This window comes from Glandiceps talaboti, chromosome 4 (assembly GCF_964340395.1).
Source record: "Glandiceps talaboti chromosome 4, keGlaTala1.1, whole genome shotgun sequence".
NCBI lineage: Eukaryota > Metazoa > Hemichordata > Enteropneusta > Spengelidae > Glandiceps > Glandiceps talaboti.
Genome location: NC_135552.1, coordinates 19177426 through 19197433, shown reverse-complemented (window position 1 = coordinate 19197433; position 20008 = coordinate 19177426). Strand labels below are relative to the sequence as shown.

The 20008-nt window shown below is 35.3% G+C and overlaps 2 protein-coding genes across 2 annotated transcripts in view; one reads left to right on the top strand and one right to left on the bottom strand.

The window, feature by feature from the left end:
* Positions 1-20008, bottom strand: part of LOC144433760 (uncharacterized) — a 30991-nt gene that overhangs the window by 9758 nt on the left and 1225 nt on the right. The gene's annotated exons all lie outside the window — the stretch shown is intronic.
* On the top strand, positions 926-6930 carry LOC144433759 (synaptosomal-associated protein 47-like). Its single transcript, XM_078122121.1, has 3 exons — positions 926-1013; positions 4303-5277; positions 6255-6930. The coding sequence occupies exons 2-3, from the start codon at positions 4320-4322 to the stop codon at positions 6518-6520; spliced, it is 1224 nt and encodes a 407-aa protein (XP_077978247.1). The 5' UTR covers positions 926-1013; positions 4303-4319; the 3' UTR covers positions 6521-6930.

Below are 20008 nucleotides of genomic sequence, written 5' to 3'. Positions count from 1 at the left end.
ATGGAAATATAGTTTACTACATATTTATCGTTAAAAAGTTATACATATAAAGGTATATATACACACGCACGCGCACGCATGCACGTACGCACGCACGCACACACACACACACACACACACACACACACACACACACACACACACACACACAAGCAAGCAAGCAAGCACACACACACACACACACACACACACACACACATTAAACAATTGAAAAGTCATTCTAATGATTTTCATGGAGATTTGATAAATAATTTATTTGGTGTGCTGCAAGTACACAATGACCTTAGTGACCTCCGATCTCTAGAGAAACGTTGAATATATAAATGTATATAGCACAAATGAATCTTTCGCTGACCTGTAACAGGTAGCTGCAATGCGTGCTACGTAATGGCTCAGTTTACATGTAATATCGTCGAAATGTACACTGCGTCTTAAAATAGTTATCAATAGCCTCAATAGGTCTGAAGTTGGAAATTACAGTTGTGTACACCTACTAAATGTATTTTCACTAATTTATTCATAGACAACGTCCTTCTGATATTTGAAAACATTTTGTCAAAACTGTCAAAACATCGTATGACGCTCATTGCACTAGTATATTTTTAGCCATGTCTGTTTGCATGTTTTCATAACATAAACATTATGTTTTGGTTAGACCAGCTGGCGACTTTCAAACCCACTAGCTTGCTTAAACATTGTAAGATGTGATACATTTGTATTAAATTTTGAAGAGAAATGTACCTCTAGTTTTTGAAATGTGGCTTTTTGCCATGAAGAATGCCTATTAAAGTATGTCTAAAATGATAACTATTGGTAAGTGCTTGTAATTGCTTCGATATACGGTTACTGATATTTTAATCACCTTGTACGCTACGAATTATCATTTGCCTACGTGGTCTAGAAGACCCACAATGCCCTTTTCGTGAGAAAGTCGAATGGCGTTATTCTTATGAAGTGAGTGACAAAACACGACCGTAAACAAGCCTAGCGCTAACGTCGTCATTAGACCAAAGGTAAGTGTGTGAAATACATGGAAGTTGGGTTAGTCATTCGTTTAGTTAAGAGCTAGTCTCCATTTTGTCAGTTTTAGGAAGACAGTGCGCCGCTACGTGTTCATATGAGGGTCGAGACTCATCCGTGTCTTCGTTGATGAGATAACATCAATCCACATTGCAGTGTGTGACGTGTAACCTGTATCACGATGTCTGGTAAAATATTAGATGCTTCTCACGATAACTTGTGTACCACATGGTCCGCATCCTCGCTAGAGTTCCGTGACCATGCATATGCTACACTAATCACATATATACTATAGAATTCAATAAGTCAGAAAGTTACACAAAAGGGACAACAGAAAAGTTTTTTTTTTTTATTGACTCATTACGGTGGCAATGCAAGTTGTGTGGTCTAATCTGAGAAAAAATGCTGATATTTTTCTATAATAATTCATGATTGTGTTTACTTATATACAAATTATTGCCAGCACAATCAAGGTGTGAATGCAGCTTTGTGTGGATTTACCATTTATCACTGTGAATGTGATATTTCCATGATTATACCGAGGGCTACATCAGCATGCTTTGACCCACGGTTGATCTTTAGAAAATTGAATGTTGACCCTGGAGTGAATATATCGTTGGCCAGTTTACAAATACTAGTTAGTGAAAAGGACCTTGATAGAATATGATATTAATATTATGGATACAATATATGGTCACAGCTTGTAATGCATCAGTTGTAATTGATAATACTTGAAAAGTTGGAAATTAGATTGGTTCTTAAACACGTGTACACATTCCAAGAAATTTTGAATGCAGTTTTAACCTGACTTGTAGGTTTTTCCAGAATCTAGAAGAGGGTTGGCCACCCAAGCCATTTCAGAAATCACATGCCCAGTTGCCTTTAAAATATGTCTTGTTGAAAACTTTCTTTTGAATATGTTCAACATTGACTTCACGGTTCACTGGCCCTGTTATGCCAGAAGTGGCCCCAAATTCACTGCTTTAGGCATTCGGTAAAATGAGGAAAGCACAACTAAAATGTTTGGCATGCTGTTGTTTAAAAGATTCCTGTGCACAAAGTATAAGTTACTGGTAGTCCTCTTTTGCAGATTGAGTAAGACAGAACTGAATATTCTGACACTGTCCCTTTCTTGCTCCATGTCAGAATCGAGTCCTGTACATAATAGTATTACTACATGTCTGCAAGCAGAACTATTTGTAAATATGATGTCTGGTTCTGCTTTTGTTTTGTGTGTAAATATGATGGCACTACTACTAGTTAGTTCCACAGTTATTTTTGTTCTGTTGAGTAAATCTATTTTAGGAGGCCACATTTGCTAACGCTTTCCTTGTGCACTTGCCAGTTGTCCTTGAAGTTCCAGTATGGCCCTTTTCCTTCTCATGTTTCACTTGGGTTGACTACAGTTACAAAGAAAAACCCCTATTTTTGCAATAGACTTCCTTCATAAGAATGACTGGAATTTGTATTTTGCAAGGTATGGGATTATTCCACTTCTTGTTACTGTTATATAGAGGATTTGGAATTCCGGTGTGTCGATCAAGGTCAAGTCATGAGAGCATTAGATTCAAACAAGTATGTCTTGTTTACAGTTTAAAGTTAACACCACATTTTTTACAAACTTGTTGGTATCAGAGTAAGAGTGAGTAAAATAAAATGTAAGAACAGAAAAAATAGTTGTTTATTTGATGATGCAGATATATTTAGATGATGAAGAGATATCAAATCAACAACACCTGGAGTAAGTTTTACTATTCTTCATTGTGTTGTGTTAGCTTGCTACATGATGAAGATCATGCATATGAATGTACCAAGAGATTGCATTTCTACCTTACGTTATGTAACCTTACACTACTTTCTGACTTTACTTTCAAAACTTTATTGCTGTTTGGTTCCTGGATATAGGAGCATTATACACAAAGTCTTGGTCTTTCCAGTGTTTATCCAGATGATTCTTCTAAGTATTTTATGCAACTACAAATCGCTGTAAGAAGATCACAGAAAATTGTACTCTTATTGTCACACTCTATCATGTGTTCATGCATTGTTTAAAATCCTTGAGATTGCGAAACAAAAAGATAGCATCTGCATTACATCATTTATTGCTATGATAGTGACCATACAAATATGATTGCATGTACATGTATAGTGTAATGCTGTGATCAAGGCAGATTCTTCTTGTATATCATCCTGATTTTTCGTGTGCAACCACCTTTCCTATTATCAAGTTGTACTAATCAAGTGTATATAAGTGTTTACAATCCTTGGGGTTTGGACAATTGTCTGGTGTGAAGGTGGCAAATTAAAGATAACAGTACATAGTAGTTTCATTACCATTGTGCATATGGGTGGGGGGGGGGGGTAGTATACAAATGTACTTAGAGACAACAGACAGCAAATCCTTCAAGGGTCATTGTTCAAATTTCAAAGGTGAATGACCATCAGTTCACTCCACCAAGTTCTGTATGTGTCTGTGTATGTTAATACTTTGTGAAGAACATCTGTCTCGCATCACAGTATCCAGTCTATGCATAACTCGCAGCACTACTGGGTGTAGGCAAGTATATGTTGTGTGAAATGATTGGTGTATTTTTTTGTACTGAGTAGTTTCTGGCATCACTCATTATTGGCATCAGAGAGTAAACACATTTTTAGTCAGAGTTTCATATAAGAAATGTACCAGTCATTGTAACATGACCATAGACATCCGGAAGGTCATGTATCATATATATCCAGCTCCCACTGTCAAACTTGCAGTTGTTACTCTAACCATGGAGGTCGTCCTTCCTACCTCCATGCTCTAGCTCTCATACATGTACAGGTATTGGTCTAGAATTTTAGGGTCAGACTGCATGTGTTGCATAATTGACAAATTATGGTACCAGAATTGAGAGTACCGAATCAATTCTTTTCCCAGACAGACTCTTTGAAGATTCACTGTATGTGAAATGGTTTCTGTCTTTAATGAAATATAAGTTTCAGTCCATGCAACTACACTTGTATATTTGCATGCTGTATGAGAGAAAGAGTTGTCTTTGCAGCAGCTAATGAAATATCCACAATGATGGAACTAGTCAGTCTGTCTAGATGATTATTAACTTACATGTTGTGTACAAATGATATAAATGTTAATGATTAAAAGTGGCCTTCATGTTATTTTGAACAAAGTCAGACATTAATATGATATGGTGATGTTGATACCAGAATTACACAGTTTTATATGAATTTATACCTGTATATTGTTCGTACAATGTATGTAACCAAACATGTGGGTTTTTTTAGCCTTTACAGATGTAACAATGATTGCTGTAGAAAGTGATAGTTCCTACACTATTAAGGAATGGAAGGCTGCATACTACGTACCTAGAAAGAAGAGATGGGTGTATGGAGTGTTTATCCTAACTCCAAACTGTATGTTATTTCAAGATGATGACAAAAAGGAACCCATCAACGACATCACGGTCTACTTTTCGGAACTTACTGCAGTGAAGAAAGAAAACAGTAGTTACATGTTCCGGTGTGTAACCCTAGCAACCAATACAGATAAACACTGGTATGGATCGCTGCCTAACAGGGAAGAAGTGTATAACTACATTGAGCACTTCTGGAAAGAGAGATTAGTGGGCAAACCAGCACCCATCGTGAAATCTGGTGATGCTGGGGAACAGACAGAACTTGGCCGAGAACTGTTACGACTGGCATATAATTCCCAGAATACTCTGAATAAAGCAGGTGAAACATTAGTTCAACAGGGAGAGCAACTAGATTATGCTTCCAGAGTTGTTGATGATATTAACAATGATCTTGAGGTTGCTGAGAACATTATTGATGGTCTAGATTCATGGTTAGGTAGATGGAGTGCTGTCGCCAGAGTTCCTGATTCTCGTGTTCTGGAAGATACAGAAAACCCAAACACATATCCGGTCTTGTATGCCAGGAAAGTCAATGACTATGCCTACCCTGGTAAAGTAGAGATACAAGAAAATGGACTTGAATGTAAAGATGTGAAGGGCAAAGTGGTCCAGGCTTTTGATTTCAAGGATATATCATCCTTTGTGATCACGTCGCCATGGGATGTGAAAATCAGCCAGTTTAAAGTTGGAAAACCCGATGTGAATATCTTCATTATCTCTGCCAAGGCAGTGCAGATACTGAAGATGCTGGAAACAAAGTGTCATGCAAAATATGAATTTGATGAGGCTAATCTACCAGAGAATACAATAAACCTTGAATCACATCCTACATCATCATACAGAGGTAAGATAAAAATGAAGTGTATCACCCAACCTTCTCTTTATCCTATTCCCACCCCTATCGTACCCTATGATCCCTACCCCTATCCTACCCTATTCCCACCCCTACCCCTCTCCTACTCTACCCTATCCCTACCCATGTCCCCACTCCACCCTTGAGTCCCGTCTTACTCCATCGTTGTGAGGGAAGACAGAATGGAAGTATGCATCTCATCCCATCCAAACCTTATCTCTACCCCTATCCTTGCCACTTTCTCAATCTTGAATCTTGTCTAGCATCATTGTACAGAGGATAAGGTATGAAACTAGAAGCTGACTAAACCTCAATATTAACAAATGCATGTGAAATAAGGTTCTTTTTTCCCTAATATCCAACCACATTGAGATGAGTAGCAGGGAGATACCCTACATCAAACTCACACAGCTCCTCCTATACGTACATGTATTAATATTTTTACTTTCATAACTTGCAACAAATACATATCTTGAGCAGTTGTCCCACCACCACCACCACCACCACCACCACCACCACCACCACCACCACCACCACCACCACCACCATCACCACCCTAGCTTGCCCTACCTGGTTGTAGAGAAATATTCCACCATTAGAGACAATATCGTGAACGATGACTGTGAAATGAATAACATTTGAGATGGTTTCTAACAAAGACAGCAGTGATACCTAATTAAAACAGGGTATAATTAACTATACATTAAAACATATTTGAACAAAAATTGTCATCAGATGACAGCATGTGCTGTCCTTTAGTAACGTTCCAAAGTTCTGAATAGTGTGTTGTTGGATGTAATTAGCCCATCAATATATTCGTTTATGATAGTAAGGACTTGACAAGCAATTCATAAAAACATTCATACATGTGGACTCTGTAGATTATACTCATTCATGTATAATTCAGTTTTTAGCTGTTATTTGATTCCATCTCACAGACTATTATGTACATTATCTGTTTACTTCAGATCTTGACAGTGGTCTGGACAACCATAGTAGTCCAAGAGCTAGAAGTGGGCACCACCACCAGAGTTACATGCAGACGTCTCAGGCTGTATCGGACGGAGAGGCTGATGAGCTACACCAGGTTATTGGTAACTTGAAGTCCATGGCGCTAGATATTCAGAAAGAGCAAGACTTACAAGATGACAAACTAAACAACCTTACTGGCAAGATTGAAGACACTACAGAAAGAGTGAAAAGTGATTCCAAAAGTATGACGAGAATGTTGTAGATGTTCATATTCGTAATTCATGAAAACCTGTCCTAACTTTTTGCAAGCTGCAAAATGCGATAGTTCACTGAAATGCTTTTAACTTGCACCCATGACATTCTAACACTGCGATGTATAAAAAGTCTAACAAGTCACCATTTCTATTGATTCAAAACTGATGCCAAGACCAGTACAGCCATTTTTACTATAAAATATTTATCCTGTAAGATACATCAAATATAAAATACTTATACTGTAAGATACATCATGTGTCGCTCCACCCTCACCAAGCTGAAAGGGGTTGACCGATGTGTGAGGGCGCCCTGTCACAGCTTACTTTACAGACTATGCTATACTCTGCCAGTCTGAAGTCTTGAACATCTAAGATAGCACAGTATCGGTGAAATGGGTAGACTTTAAGTGAAATAGAAATTGAGGCTCTCAAAGAAGTTTAACTAGTATGGTTTTAATCTTTAAAACTCTGGTTGAATATATCAAATACATGTAAAGTAATTGTTTTACTGCCATAGGACTTTCCCGCAAGCCATGCTAGTTATTTACAGGGTTACAAAGAATGTAAATTATGTCTTAGCTCTAGAAGTACAAGAAAGCGACCAGAATAACTATACAGGACTAAGCTTAATACTAAACATACTTTACTAGAGTACAACATGAAGCCCCAGCATAAAATATTGTTGACATTCCACAAAACGTTTAAAGTCCAAAGATTCAATCCCAGGTTATCACATTAGTGTTATCTTATCAGTGGAGCCATAAGGGTTAGATATAGATTCTTTCTTTTGTTCTGGACCAACTTTCTCTATAGCTCTGCCAGACAACTGTTTTTCTTGCCTAAATTTTAATCCTAATCAGAACTAACTAGGACAGAACTTCTGTGAAGGTGTGTAAGTGCACTTGCCCTTCATTCATTCATCAAAACACTTGCCATTCTACCATAGTCTGTGAGCTATGATGTGTCATACCATGCCTATCAGCTAGCCGATGTGTGAGGGCGCCTGTCACGGCACACCTTATTGTCTACATCTAATACAGCACCAGATATGCAACATTCCTAGAGTACATAAAGGTTGTATGGGGTTTTTTTGTCAAATGTTTCCCTTGTTTTTACTCAGAGAATATCATTTGTTTGCTTAGAACTCACATTTGTAGCAGTATGTTTCATATGACTAAACTCATAGACAGTAAGAGGGGGAAACCTTCACTGTCTATGCCAAAACCTAAATCTTGTGTAAATCAGTATATTTCATAGCAAAGCTAACTTTGTGATTTGTAATTGAGTTTGTTTCAGTGAAAAGAATCATGTTATTATTACACTCAGATAAATTTCAAAGTGTTACATAAATATTATAGGTTAGGTTAATGCATCACGTATGGATAAGTAGGCTATCTGCTGCCATCCTGTTTTGTTTTAAGTATAAAATATGCACTATATATTCTGTATTGAGATGTATGTGGAGCAATACGGTATAAAATATGGATATATTTACATAAGATAATGTCTGATTTTCATGGCTAGTATGGAATTACATATATCCGTTTTCTTTCTTTTGAATTTTTCATAACTAAATATGCATGTCCCTGCCCATTTTTTGACAACCAATTAATTTTTCTGTAATTTTGTGGCTTTGAATATGATTATTTTATGTTAGACAGTAGTCCTTTGTTATTGTTTAGAGTAAAAATTAGTGTTAACGATAAATTTTGTAAGTTTTGATTATGTGAACTGATCATGACATGTGATTTGTGAAGTCAGACGCTAGTAAGTGACTTTTTGATTTTTTTTATGATATGTGAAAGATTTGTAGTGTTACTTTCATATTTTTGTCTAAAGTTAGTTACAATTGAAGTGTTGTACAGCATGTCTTCAGTTATTTTCAGTCCCCTGAATGGGAAACTGTTACAATGGGCTCTGTCCGTCCATCCGTGCGTCTGTCCATACTTCCATGTGTCTATAATAACGTCATTTCTCAGACATGCAATATCTGATTTCTTTTAAACCTAACACAAAGCTGACATGTCATGTGAGACATATGCACGTAACTTTGTTTCACAACATGTGCAAATTTGTCTAAATGGCGGCCATATTTGTAGTTAAAAATCGATATTTACAGCATAACTCAAAAACTAATGTTTAGAGACTCCATTCAAGTGTCTACCTCATATTATCAGTTACAAGCTTTCTTTTAAGACATTGACCTCTAACTTTGACCTTCAGAGTCAATTATCAAAATTCAGCCATTTCTTGCCTATCACAGACACTATGTGTTATTTATTTGTTGCCAGTTTATTATAAATCCTGTCCACAGGTAATATAGGAGAAGAAAAATACATGTACACAAGGAGTACTTTTAGTGGTTATATCAGTTTTTACTAGCTGGCAGCCATATTTGGAGTAACAAATCAATATTATTATTATGGCATAACTCAAAAATTACAATACATTGAGTGTCCATTCAAGTGTCTAACCCCATATAATCACATGCAAGCTTTCTTGTAAGAAAGTGACCTTTGACCTGAATCTTGACCTTCTGGTTCAATTATCAAAATCAAGCTATGTCTTGCATATTGTAGACAGACTGTACCATTTATGTGTGGCCAATTTCTTTCAAAACATGATGTCTAAAGGTAATGCTGAACAAGAGGGAAGAGAATATATATAATACATGCATTACTTTTTGTTCTCATATCACTTTTTACGATTGGTGGCCATACTTGTAATGATTATTTACTGCACAACTCAACAACTTACATGGAGACTCCATTCAAGTGTCTATCCCAATATTATTCAGTGTAAACTTTCTTTTAAGACCTTGACCTTTGACCCTGTCTTTAACTTTCCAGGTCAGTTATTGAAATCTAGCCATTTCCTTCATATCACAGGCACTTTTAATTATTTGTTTGTTGCCACTAATTTCTTTAAATCATGTCTCCATTCAGTCACATAGAAGTAAAGTATTTGAGGGGGACATGTCTTCTATGAAGAGTTATTTATTTCTAAAAATATTTGCCTGATAAAACTTAACAAAATAATACATTTACCATTGTCTTTGAATAGCTCATTGATAATTCACCAAAAACAAAATGCTTTTTGAAGTAATTTCAAAATTTCTAACATAAAGACAACTTATATTTTTGAGTGTAGATTCTTATCAATTAGATTAGTTAAAATAGGTAGAGATACTTAAACTTAGATATATTTTGTGATCCTCTCATTGTATTGCACATGTTCTCCTCAGAAAATGATGCTCAAGCCCACTTTTTGTGTAACATAAGTTATGTAAATTGGATCATTTAATTGTCAAGAACCACAGCAAAACTAGTCTAGCTGCTAGACCTCGAGTTTTCTTCTGATACAATATGACAAGCAACCGAAGGTCGCTTTTGAGGATGGAACACCGGAGTTGTTACACCCTCAAAGCGAACTTCATTCACTTATTGTATCGGAAGAAAGCCTGAACGTCTAGCAACAAGACTACAGCAAAACAAAGTAATCAATGATTGCTAGGTACGAATGTGTACAAATCTTGCTACTTATACTAAAAATTCAAAACACTGAACTGGCAATATCCCAGACATAAATGACTATATAGAACAATTGATAATATGATATTTACACATTTGTATAGAAGCTAAGGAGTGAGGTCTTGGTTTGGTCAAGGAAGGGGATATAACTATACCCCCTAACCTTTACTGAATTGTATCATCGCCTCTTAGACACACGGGGGCTGTGATCACCCACAAGTCCTCTATCACTGTCTGGAAACAGTTTGTCTTTCTTTATGACATAGGGGGACTGTGCATCTACCATGATTAGCCGCTGTTCTGCATTCACTTCCTAAAAACTATGAAAGTGGTGAATAGTACTAAAATACTAACCATAAAACTTAGATATGTAGATGTGATTGAATTATATCCACATTTTTGCATAATTTCATAATTATTTGATAAAGATACACATTTTGGCTAATTTGTTAGCTAGACGGATTTTACAACGATATACCATGTACCGGTATTTGTTTTTCAATCTATTAAAGTTTATACTGACTGTTTTATGTATTAAAATAAGAGTAATATAGGTATTAAGTTAATTGTTATTATCTAGACTATTCATTTGTAAGTGTAAGAGAAAATAGAAAGTTTGAAATTTTCAGTTCGTTTCGTTATGTTCATCAAGTGTGGCGTTTCATAAAAGTGTGAAGTACATTTGTCATTACACTGAGGCATCCTTCTGCTGAAGATACACTGAGGATGGTTTTCAGTCACATTTAGATATTAATCTAGTGACACATCAATGCACTGTTTTACCGTCCTTAGAGTAGGAATTACCCATTGTCGTGCTGACCCACTCTATCATGTATGTCCTGAGAATTACTCAATGTTATGCTGATTCACTTGTATGTCCTGAGAATTACTCAGTGTGATGCGACCCATCGTATGTTTTGAAAGTTACCAAATGTCATGCTGACCAATCTATGTCCCGAGAGTTACTCAATGTCATGCTGACCCCACTACATGTCATATATCAGAATATATTTCAAAATGCATACCAGTTATTGCTGATGAATTATGATTGTGAAACAACTTCTGTTGGAAACAGTAGACTTCACACTTTATTCTATGTTCACACTATTTGTTATTGAAAGAGTTATCCCATCAACATCATATACATTATTATTTCACCATATGTATGTGACTAAATTCCAGCTCCAGATAAGCATGTTATATAATAATTGACTATATATGTGATCACATTTTGTTTTCTAAGATAGACACAAACTAAAACTATTGTAGCGACATGTTGATACAACAGTGATAAGCTATTGAATGGATGTTGGTTTTAATGATAGTCTCAGTAGGGAGATGTCTCCGAAAACTAGTTTATTTAGAGTTCCACGAACTTGAAGTGCTGTTTTGGGACTTCCAATGTTTAGACTATTTTGATCACAAGGTGATTAGAATCGCACAACAGAGGAAATGCTATCACCCACTTCATGCACTTGTGTAATCTACCACATTGAAGAACAATAGATTTAGTTTCCGTCTATCTTAGTAATAGTAAACCAAAGGCTGGATTACCAGTGCCAGCACACCCCCACATGGCTCATTTGATTAAGTGGCAACATACTAGTATTACCTGGTAGAGTGATTTGTGGCTAAGATTAAAAGATAATGCGTTCATATGTCAAGTATGGCAATTTAGCAATCAAGCTCCTGTGCATCAACACCCAGTGTTACCTTGATATATTATGTTGACTGTAAGGCAATGAAGGGAGATCATTTCCAGTAGCACTTCAAAGGAGCTTGCAAAGTCATAACTGCTTTGACACAGAACTTTTTGGCTGGTCGATAGGCTGCAGAATTATTTTATTTTATGGCCCTGTTGGGTGAGCTACAAACATGACTATCAGAATGCATGATATGGTCGCTTATCTGTTGAGAAATGGTGAAAAGACTTGATTCTACAAATGCTGGTTTACACTAGGTTAAGTGCTATACTGTCTTGAAATGTATGGTGCTTCTCATATAATGTAAATGATAGCACTTCAGCTGTAACAAATCTGTAGTATTGTTCAGATTATGAGAAACTTGTACAAGAAAATAAATTTTAGAATCTAATTTTTCACGGATTGTGTTCTTCCTGCAGCCTGTAGATATGTGATTGGCTAAAATAAAGCACTTTCCACTTCAATTGATTTTATGTTGTGTTTTCATTATGTGAAGGTACCCAATAGTCATATCCTGAATTATACAGGATTTCATGTTACTGTTCAATGGCTCTGTTTGATTCAACCACGTAGAAACCAATACACAAGAAATTATGTATTCAATCTTTGCTGTTTTAAAGTGTAGCATGTGAAGTTTCTCATCAGTTTCTGCATAGTTGTATCAAACAGAGTCACTGAACTGTAACTTGAAACAGGCTGCAGTGTATGGTGTTCTATATATCACTATAGCCTCTCAGTGCAAACATATACATGTAGTTTATTCTCCAGTTGGTTATTTACATATCATTTTGTTGCACAATTTCTGGCCATTAAACTCCTCCAGATGACTACAGATGAAAGGGAGCGATTGGGTCTGGAATGGAGTACAATAATAGTGTGATAATAGTGTGAGCATTGTCATTATGTTGTCTCTGTTACACCTTCCAGATGTTATCAGGAGTACAAACTACAAGTTATATATTTTGTATGCCAATAACAGCACTACCTATCAGTATGTGTGTTACAATGACAACTAAATCACAATTAATGTATGCCAACCAATCAGCCATGAACTTTTGATCTTGGAAAAGTTTATAAACTCAGAATCAAACTATTGTGAAAACACTTCTGAAAAAGTATCTTTTTTTCACTTTCAATCAACAATTTGGATCAGATTATTTGAAGGGTGGCTTACATTGTGATTGCACATATCTCAAATATACAGGAACATTTTGAACATACTAGAGATGACTGAAATTTTTGTTCATTTGTGTGTGTGGGGGTGTGGGGGTGGGATGTGTGTCTGTGTCTGTGCATGTGTGTGTGTGTGTGTGTGTGTGTGTGTGTGTGTGTGTGTGTGCATGTCTGCATACATGCACATCAGCGAGGATACTTTACTCTTTTCCTGCAGCAAGTTTAAAACATATGTGCCATGTTATTTGGCTTATTTGAATATTTTGTCAAAGAGATGCTGAAGTAATATAAACCAGTAAACACTGCAACAGGTTGCAGTCATTTCAGAACTACAACTGGACAAATATTTTTGTAAAATTCTTTCTATCTACTATCTAGAGATAGAAGATCTAGAGATAGTTACAAATGTAGTACCTGAATATGGAAATCAAGTAAATGTAAAGTATATCAATTTTAGTCTACTTGTCACATGCAGAAAAAGCTTGCATTTTAGCGAATTACATTTTACATTTTAATTAATTATATTTTTGAATTATTTATTAGTATGTCCAAAATAGTAATAAATGAAATTTGTTCATAAAATGTACATAAATTAAATAGGTTCCAACACAGATGATATTTAAAATATTAATATTTTAGGTTTTATTCCAGTTTGCATGATGACAGATATTAATTTTTCAGATCAATAGAAAAATATTTAACATCAAATGATAGGTATATATCACTGTTGCTATGGATACAGTTATTGATTTGAGTGTACTGTTAGATCACTTTAGTTGTGAAATTAAAGAATGTCTCTTGCACTCACAGTAATATCTCAATAAGGTTGGATTATTAGCATTAGTTGTAGCTATGGTGAAAACGTGTACAAACATTTGCATAGTACCCCCTGCTACTTATGTGTTTTGTATCACAGAATTGTTCTAATCAATATAGCAATAGTAATAATTCATTAGCATTTATAGCAAGTAATGAATTGTTAGTAGCTAGCCCTAGGCAACACAATGACTACCTCATACTGCTGAATTACCACTCTCAATGAATATTTTATTCCCACTTAGAAAATCTCCATGTACTAGTGTATGCATTATGAATTAGAATTACTTTTAACTAAAGAAAAACTACAGAAAAGTTAAGTCACTAACCTGTAAGATACAGTAATTTTTTTTATTGTACTGTATTGTTTGTTTGTTTTTTTGAGGGGGGGGGGGGGTAGATGCAATTCAGAATTCTAAAATCAACGTGTATTAATATTATTGAGGGAGTGTATGGCCATGGCCTTGGATGACTCTGAGCTATAAGTACAGGTGACATGATTCTGTCTTAGCTGAAATCCATCAGATTATTTTGCAATCTTTTTGTCGTTTAAACTTTAGACTGCTGTCAAACAAATCAAGAGGTATATATCTCTTTACAAAGTCTATGTTGCAAGTACCTTTAAACTTATTGATATCATTGAAACATTATTTTTTTTAAACTATTTGGAGACAACTAAAAATGGCAAGCTTTAATTTTTTAACCTAGCTTGGAATTAATTTTCATAATAAGTTTTCCTTGCGTTTTTCCCATCCAAGATAATTGTTATGACTGTATAATATGTGATTTCTAACTTTATTTATATTGAAATAAGAGGTTGGATTGTGACACAAACAGGAAATCCAGTTCTTATCATCCATAAATGTGTAGCATAAATGTGTTTTAACTTTTACATGTAAACTTGCATTAACTTGGAATCATGCCTTGCGACAAAAAAAAAAGAATCCCCCTCCAATGTGTACACCCATCTTACAGTTCTGTTTTAACCCCCCCCCCCTCACACACACACATATTACACTAGCACCTGCAGCTGCATGTTCAAAGTGACAGATCAGGTGTCTGTGAGTTTGTTTATATCGTCACTTTATTGATTTTTTATATTTATTCAGTATTCACTAATTTGTCTTGAGCAATTTGTCAAAATAAATCTCTTATTTTTTCAATTGTCATTTACCATGTTGACAAACTTGTTTGTGCTTCTTTTTTCAGTTTGATACTGCTCTAGTAAGGATTATGTAATTGGGCAGTAAATGTTTTATGGCGTTTGTATTAACTTGCCGACTTTTCACCGACAGTGTAAACTTTACCTTATCACGGATTAGTCTCGTAAAAGACAATATACAGTAAATAAATAAATAAATAAATAACGTCGATAAAAGCACCTATGACATCAGAGGTGTTTCTTAGATTCGATTTGATTGGCCCGGCTAAATAGTAGGCCAGATTTGATTGGGTGTAGTTTAGTCACGTGATATATGTTGCTATGCGCAGACGATACAAGCCGACCGACATCATCGGCATTGCAGTGCATAGGAAGTGAACCATATCGCAGCAATAGCATGAAGTCCTGTGCTTTAGTACCAAAATGAACCTTCTGGCGGAACTCAGGTGAGTTGGTTTCCAACACTTTGATAGGTTAAAAGAGAATTTCGTGTGACTGTTACAAATTCCTGGAATGATGGTGCATACTGAGTGGTGCAAATATGCGATGGTAACACCGCCTCCGTAACAACTTGATCGAAATATTGTTGCCGTGTCGCTCGTTCGCCCCCCGTACCGTACCGGCGATTAGCAGCCTAGCCAGCCTGCCACCTGATATTCACGGAAATGTTTAAAAATGTATAAGTTTTTGTCTTAAATTATTATGATACATTCAAAGCAGTGAGGCTGTGGTCCATTACGAATGTGATATTCTGAAGTTACAGTACTGTACAGTGTACATGTCTCATTGCACGTGAATGGAGGCCATGTTCAAAAGCGCCATGAGCAATATAGATACCTTTTACTTGTTTACGGTCGTAACTTGTATGGTATTCGGTGGTATTGTTGGTCGATAAATGGACACTTTACAGCCTGCGAACAGTTAAATCTCGGATTATAATGTCACACGGCATATTTGGTGTCAAATGGTAATATTAAATATGGCATTATTAAAATGTATTGTTTATTTTGTGCTCTTCGGATTAAAAGTTTCATATTAAAATTTAAAATATTAGTTTGCATTATAGAGTTGTAAATATATTTTGGCACATCATTTTCATGATCAGTAGGCATATTACAAACAGTATTATTATCTATACGTTCTGATTCCAATTGCATATGTGGACATTTTTGTATAGACAAGCTAAGACATTCTGCACGTTTCTTCCAAGCCTATAGTCTACAGAACTTTAATAGTGAAAACCCTGTGGTTTGGCCACCATTGAGACCACACTACGTTCACAGAAATTAATAGTCTCAATTCTAAGTGTTGTATCCAATCCTACAAAACCCAGTGAAATCCCAGTGGTTTGGCCACCATTGACCACACTACCCCTTGGCTTACACTTCATAGAAACTAACAGTCTCAATTTCCCAGTGTTGTAGCCAATGGATTGGATTTGTGTCAAATGTGGTACTCTCACAGTGAAATAGAAAGTTGCCTTGTCAACAGACGTTTGAAATACTTTCTTGTTGCTTGTAATTGTAAGGCTTGTAACATAATAAGGACTATTATAACTTGCACATTGTGTATCTCAACTATATCATGTGTTTCAGGTAATACAAGCTGATGATGGGATCAGAGTTAATGTCACAAGATACTTTTCCATCACAAAATGAACAAGATCGAAAAAATTCTAAAGCAAAGTTTCAACCAATTGAATAGTGTATTAATATTTTTCATAATTTATTATCTAAATTAGAATATGTTACATATTAAAAAGTCCCTTTGATGTTTTCCTCCATCAGTCCATTGTTTACAATATTTTTCTGATAATGCACTCATATTCTACATGTACTTAGCAAGTCTATGCTTTTTAAATAGGCTAGCCCAGACTCTAACCATTTAAGTCATTTTTACCCCTTCAGATATGACTTGCACCTTTCTAATGTGGAGAAATTGATATCCACATTTCAAACTGGAAGGGGAAGGTAACCAGTGTGCCCTCTATGCCAATTTGACGCTCCACTGATGCACACAATTTCTAGTGATGCACCAAAATTTAGTGTTCCCCTATCTCTTACTATAATGTGGTGACTCACAAGGAATGCCTATTTTTCTCATTTTGACTCACAACAACAACATTTGGCTATCATTAGAGGACACACTGATTAGGTAACTCATACACATAATTTTTAGGCAATATCAGTGTTTGTTGTATTGCAAAATTATTGTGCTAGTCAAATTAATACTGTAAACCTAGATATTTCCACTACTACAAAATTTTGCAATTTTACAGTCTTCAGTTAGTTCTCAAAGACTACAGATTATCAGACTGGTACATTGCATTAATGTACATGAAGGCATTTCAATCACTCCATATTTTTGTGGGTTTTTTTCTTTTTCTAGCGAAATTAGGGAAAACAAGTGTTTACCAAAAATTTCCAGGTTTACAGTACTTTGGTTTCACTCTCACTTCTAAAACTTAAAAGGTGAATGCAGTTGCAATTTTTGTCGCACAGGGAGTGCTTACATGAATGTTCTTTATTTATATTCTCATAGGTAGTCTGGCTTTTTTTGTATCCCTTTCAAACTATTTCTGTGATAGAAATGAGTACAATCATGTCAAACTTGGCATACCCCCCCCCCACCCCCACCCACCCCCAGTATTAGTACTACATGGTGTATATATCTGTTCTTGTAGGGTCTCCTCAATCATTTCTTTAAAATGCATGAATTACTTGCAGGAATTTATGAAGTACTTGCTGTCAGGCCTGAGACGCAGATGATTATTCAGCATGTATGTGTTATGTTTTAACAGTTTGTTCATCACTAAGGGTGAAATTGCTTTAATAATACTATTAATAGCACAAATGTTTCTTTGAAAATACTCAGAAAATTGCTTTTAAGTAATGCACTCTATGATTACTAAGTTGAGACAAATTGATATGCCTCCAGGCTGTGTCTCCAACTATGACTGGTTTTAAGTCAGACTGATTATATGTAGGTAAAATTTGACCACCTTACATTGAACATTAATGACCAATTAGTCCCTGTAAACTCTAGCACCATCAATCATTTATGGCACTTCAGTGTAACAGGTGGTTGATTGATAATCATTGGGAAACTATGGCAACGTTTTCTTTTATATATGCATATTGTTTCTTGTGTTGCTCCTTGAACAAGTCAGAGACAATGGCTACATCATACTCATCCCACAAATATACAAATTTTAATTTATTTTTGACAAGCAGTACTGAGCAAGTCTTTTTTAGGAGGAAGGAGTGTCATGATACACATTTTTTTCTGAAGTGTATATTTTGTTAATGAAATTGTGTATACGATTTTAAGTAGAGAATATTGAAATAACTGAAGCAGACCGAATGAAATTAAGTCATATTAAAATGTTGTCTACTGTTGGTATTCCCAAAATATTTGTTGCCAATGTTTCATAGACAACCATGCTATTTAAGTGTGACAAAGCAATCGATGGGTGTACCTGTCTGTGAATGTCAAAGTAGCATGTGTCTCCCTACAAAATCAATATTTTAGATTGACTGATAGAATTCCACCATGCATACAGTGACATTCCTTAGATCTCTTATATTCAGGTCAAATTTCAACATTGATCTATTGTGTAAATGTAATATTGGGCTTTATCATGAGAAATTCACAACTGTCATAACACACTTCTGACATACATGTATCACCAGATAAAGCCAAAAGTTGCATTAATTTAGAGATAGGAGTACTCACAATGAAACATTGTATTACCATGGCTACCATACAAAGGTTAATGATAACCAAAATTGAAAACCTGATATTTTATAATAGCAATATTTATTATTAATGTGTGTTTAGGTATCATTTAGTACTGTTTTGGAAGACAACATTTTTCCATTTGATTTTATTTCATTTCATTTTCATAATTTTTTTTTTTTTTACTTGTGATAGGCATATCAGCTCACATTTCATCAAAATGACAGTGTCCAAGGGAGAAGTATCTTTAATTACAAATGATACAATAACTGAAATGTAGATCTAATTTCAAATCTATGATGTTCATTTTGATTACACGTTGTCATGTCAAATTTCTCAGTCCAAGAATAGCCATGAACTGCAGATATTACAATGTATATGTACCAGTATACTTTGATCACAGCGTAATTAAATGATATACTATAACTGCTGTTTGATACCAAATACGATAGCAGTAATTAAAAACTACCAGGGTTGAAGGCTGCCAGTGCTGTCATCCTATTGTACCAGTATACATCATGATTCCCATGTATAGGAATCAGATGTGACCATATGGTGACAATCTGTTCAGAAACTGTACATATACATGTATATTCTGTTACACCCCTGGGAATATTATATTATTTGAATTCTGTGTTAAGGTACAATTTTTTTTTTGCTATTTAGTGGAAAGAGCAAATCACAAAAGATAACTTTCATTTATTAGAACTTTTTTTTGGTCATTGTTTTATTTGTTGTTTAGGAATTGAATTATTATCTTTTGTTGTGTGTAATGGTATGTAGTCTATTCCTATCCTTCATCAAATCTTTCAGAGTCTCTCTTTGGTATGTTGGCATCCAGACTAAATAATATGTTGAACACAAGATGGCAAGTTATACATCATTATAAATAAGACCCAAATTACTTTTCACATGTTACTATGTTATAGACTAACAGAGGGGAAAATTGCGAAATACTAGTAAAAGGCAGTTCACTATGTTATTGTTTGGGGCTTTTGGAACCTGGAGGTATTTTGTGTTTTTTAAATGTATGACCCTATAGAAAGACCTTTGCACCTTGTTGTGGCGTCAGGGTATTCAGTTTGTATTTGAAGTCACTCAGCGTTGCTACATCACCACTCATCATAATCAAAGGAAGACTTAAAGGATTTCCAAACAAACAGTAGAAACGACAAGGGTGTTGGAATATGTTGACAGACTGGTGATTCATCATTTATAAATATGCCTCCACTGCCAGCCTATGAAGGATACTGCAAGTGTGACTGTTTTACTTTCAAGATAACTTTATAACCAAACAGTTACCAAACATAGCAACAGTAGCAATATAGGTATCACTCTCAACGTCAACATCAACTGATACTTACCACGTCATTA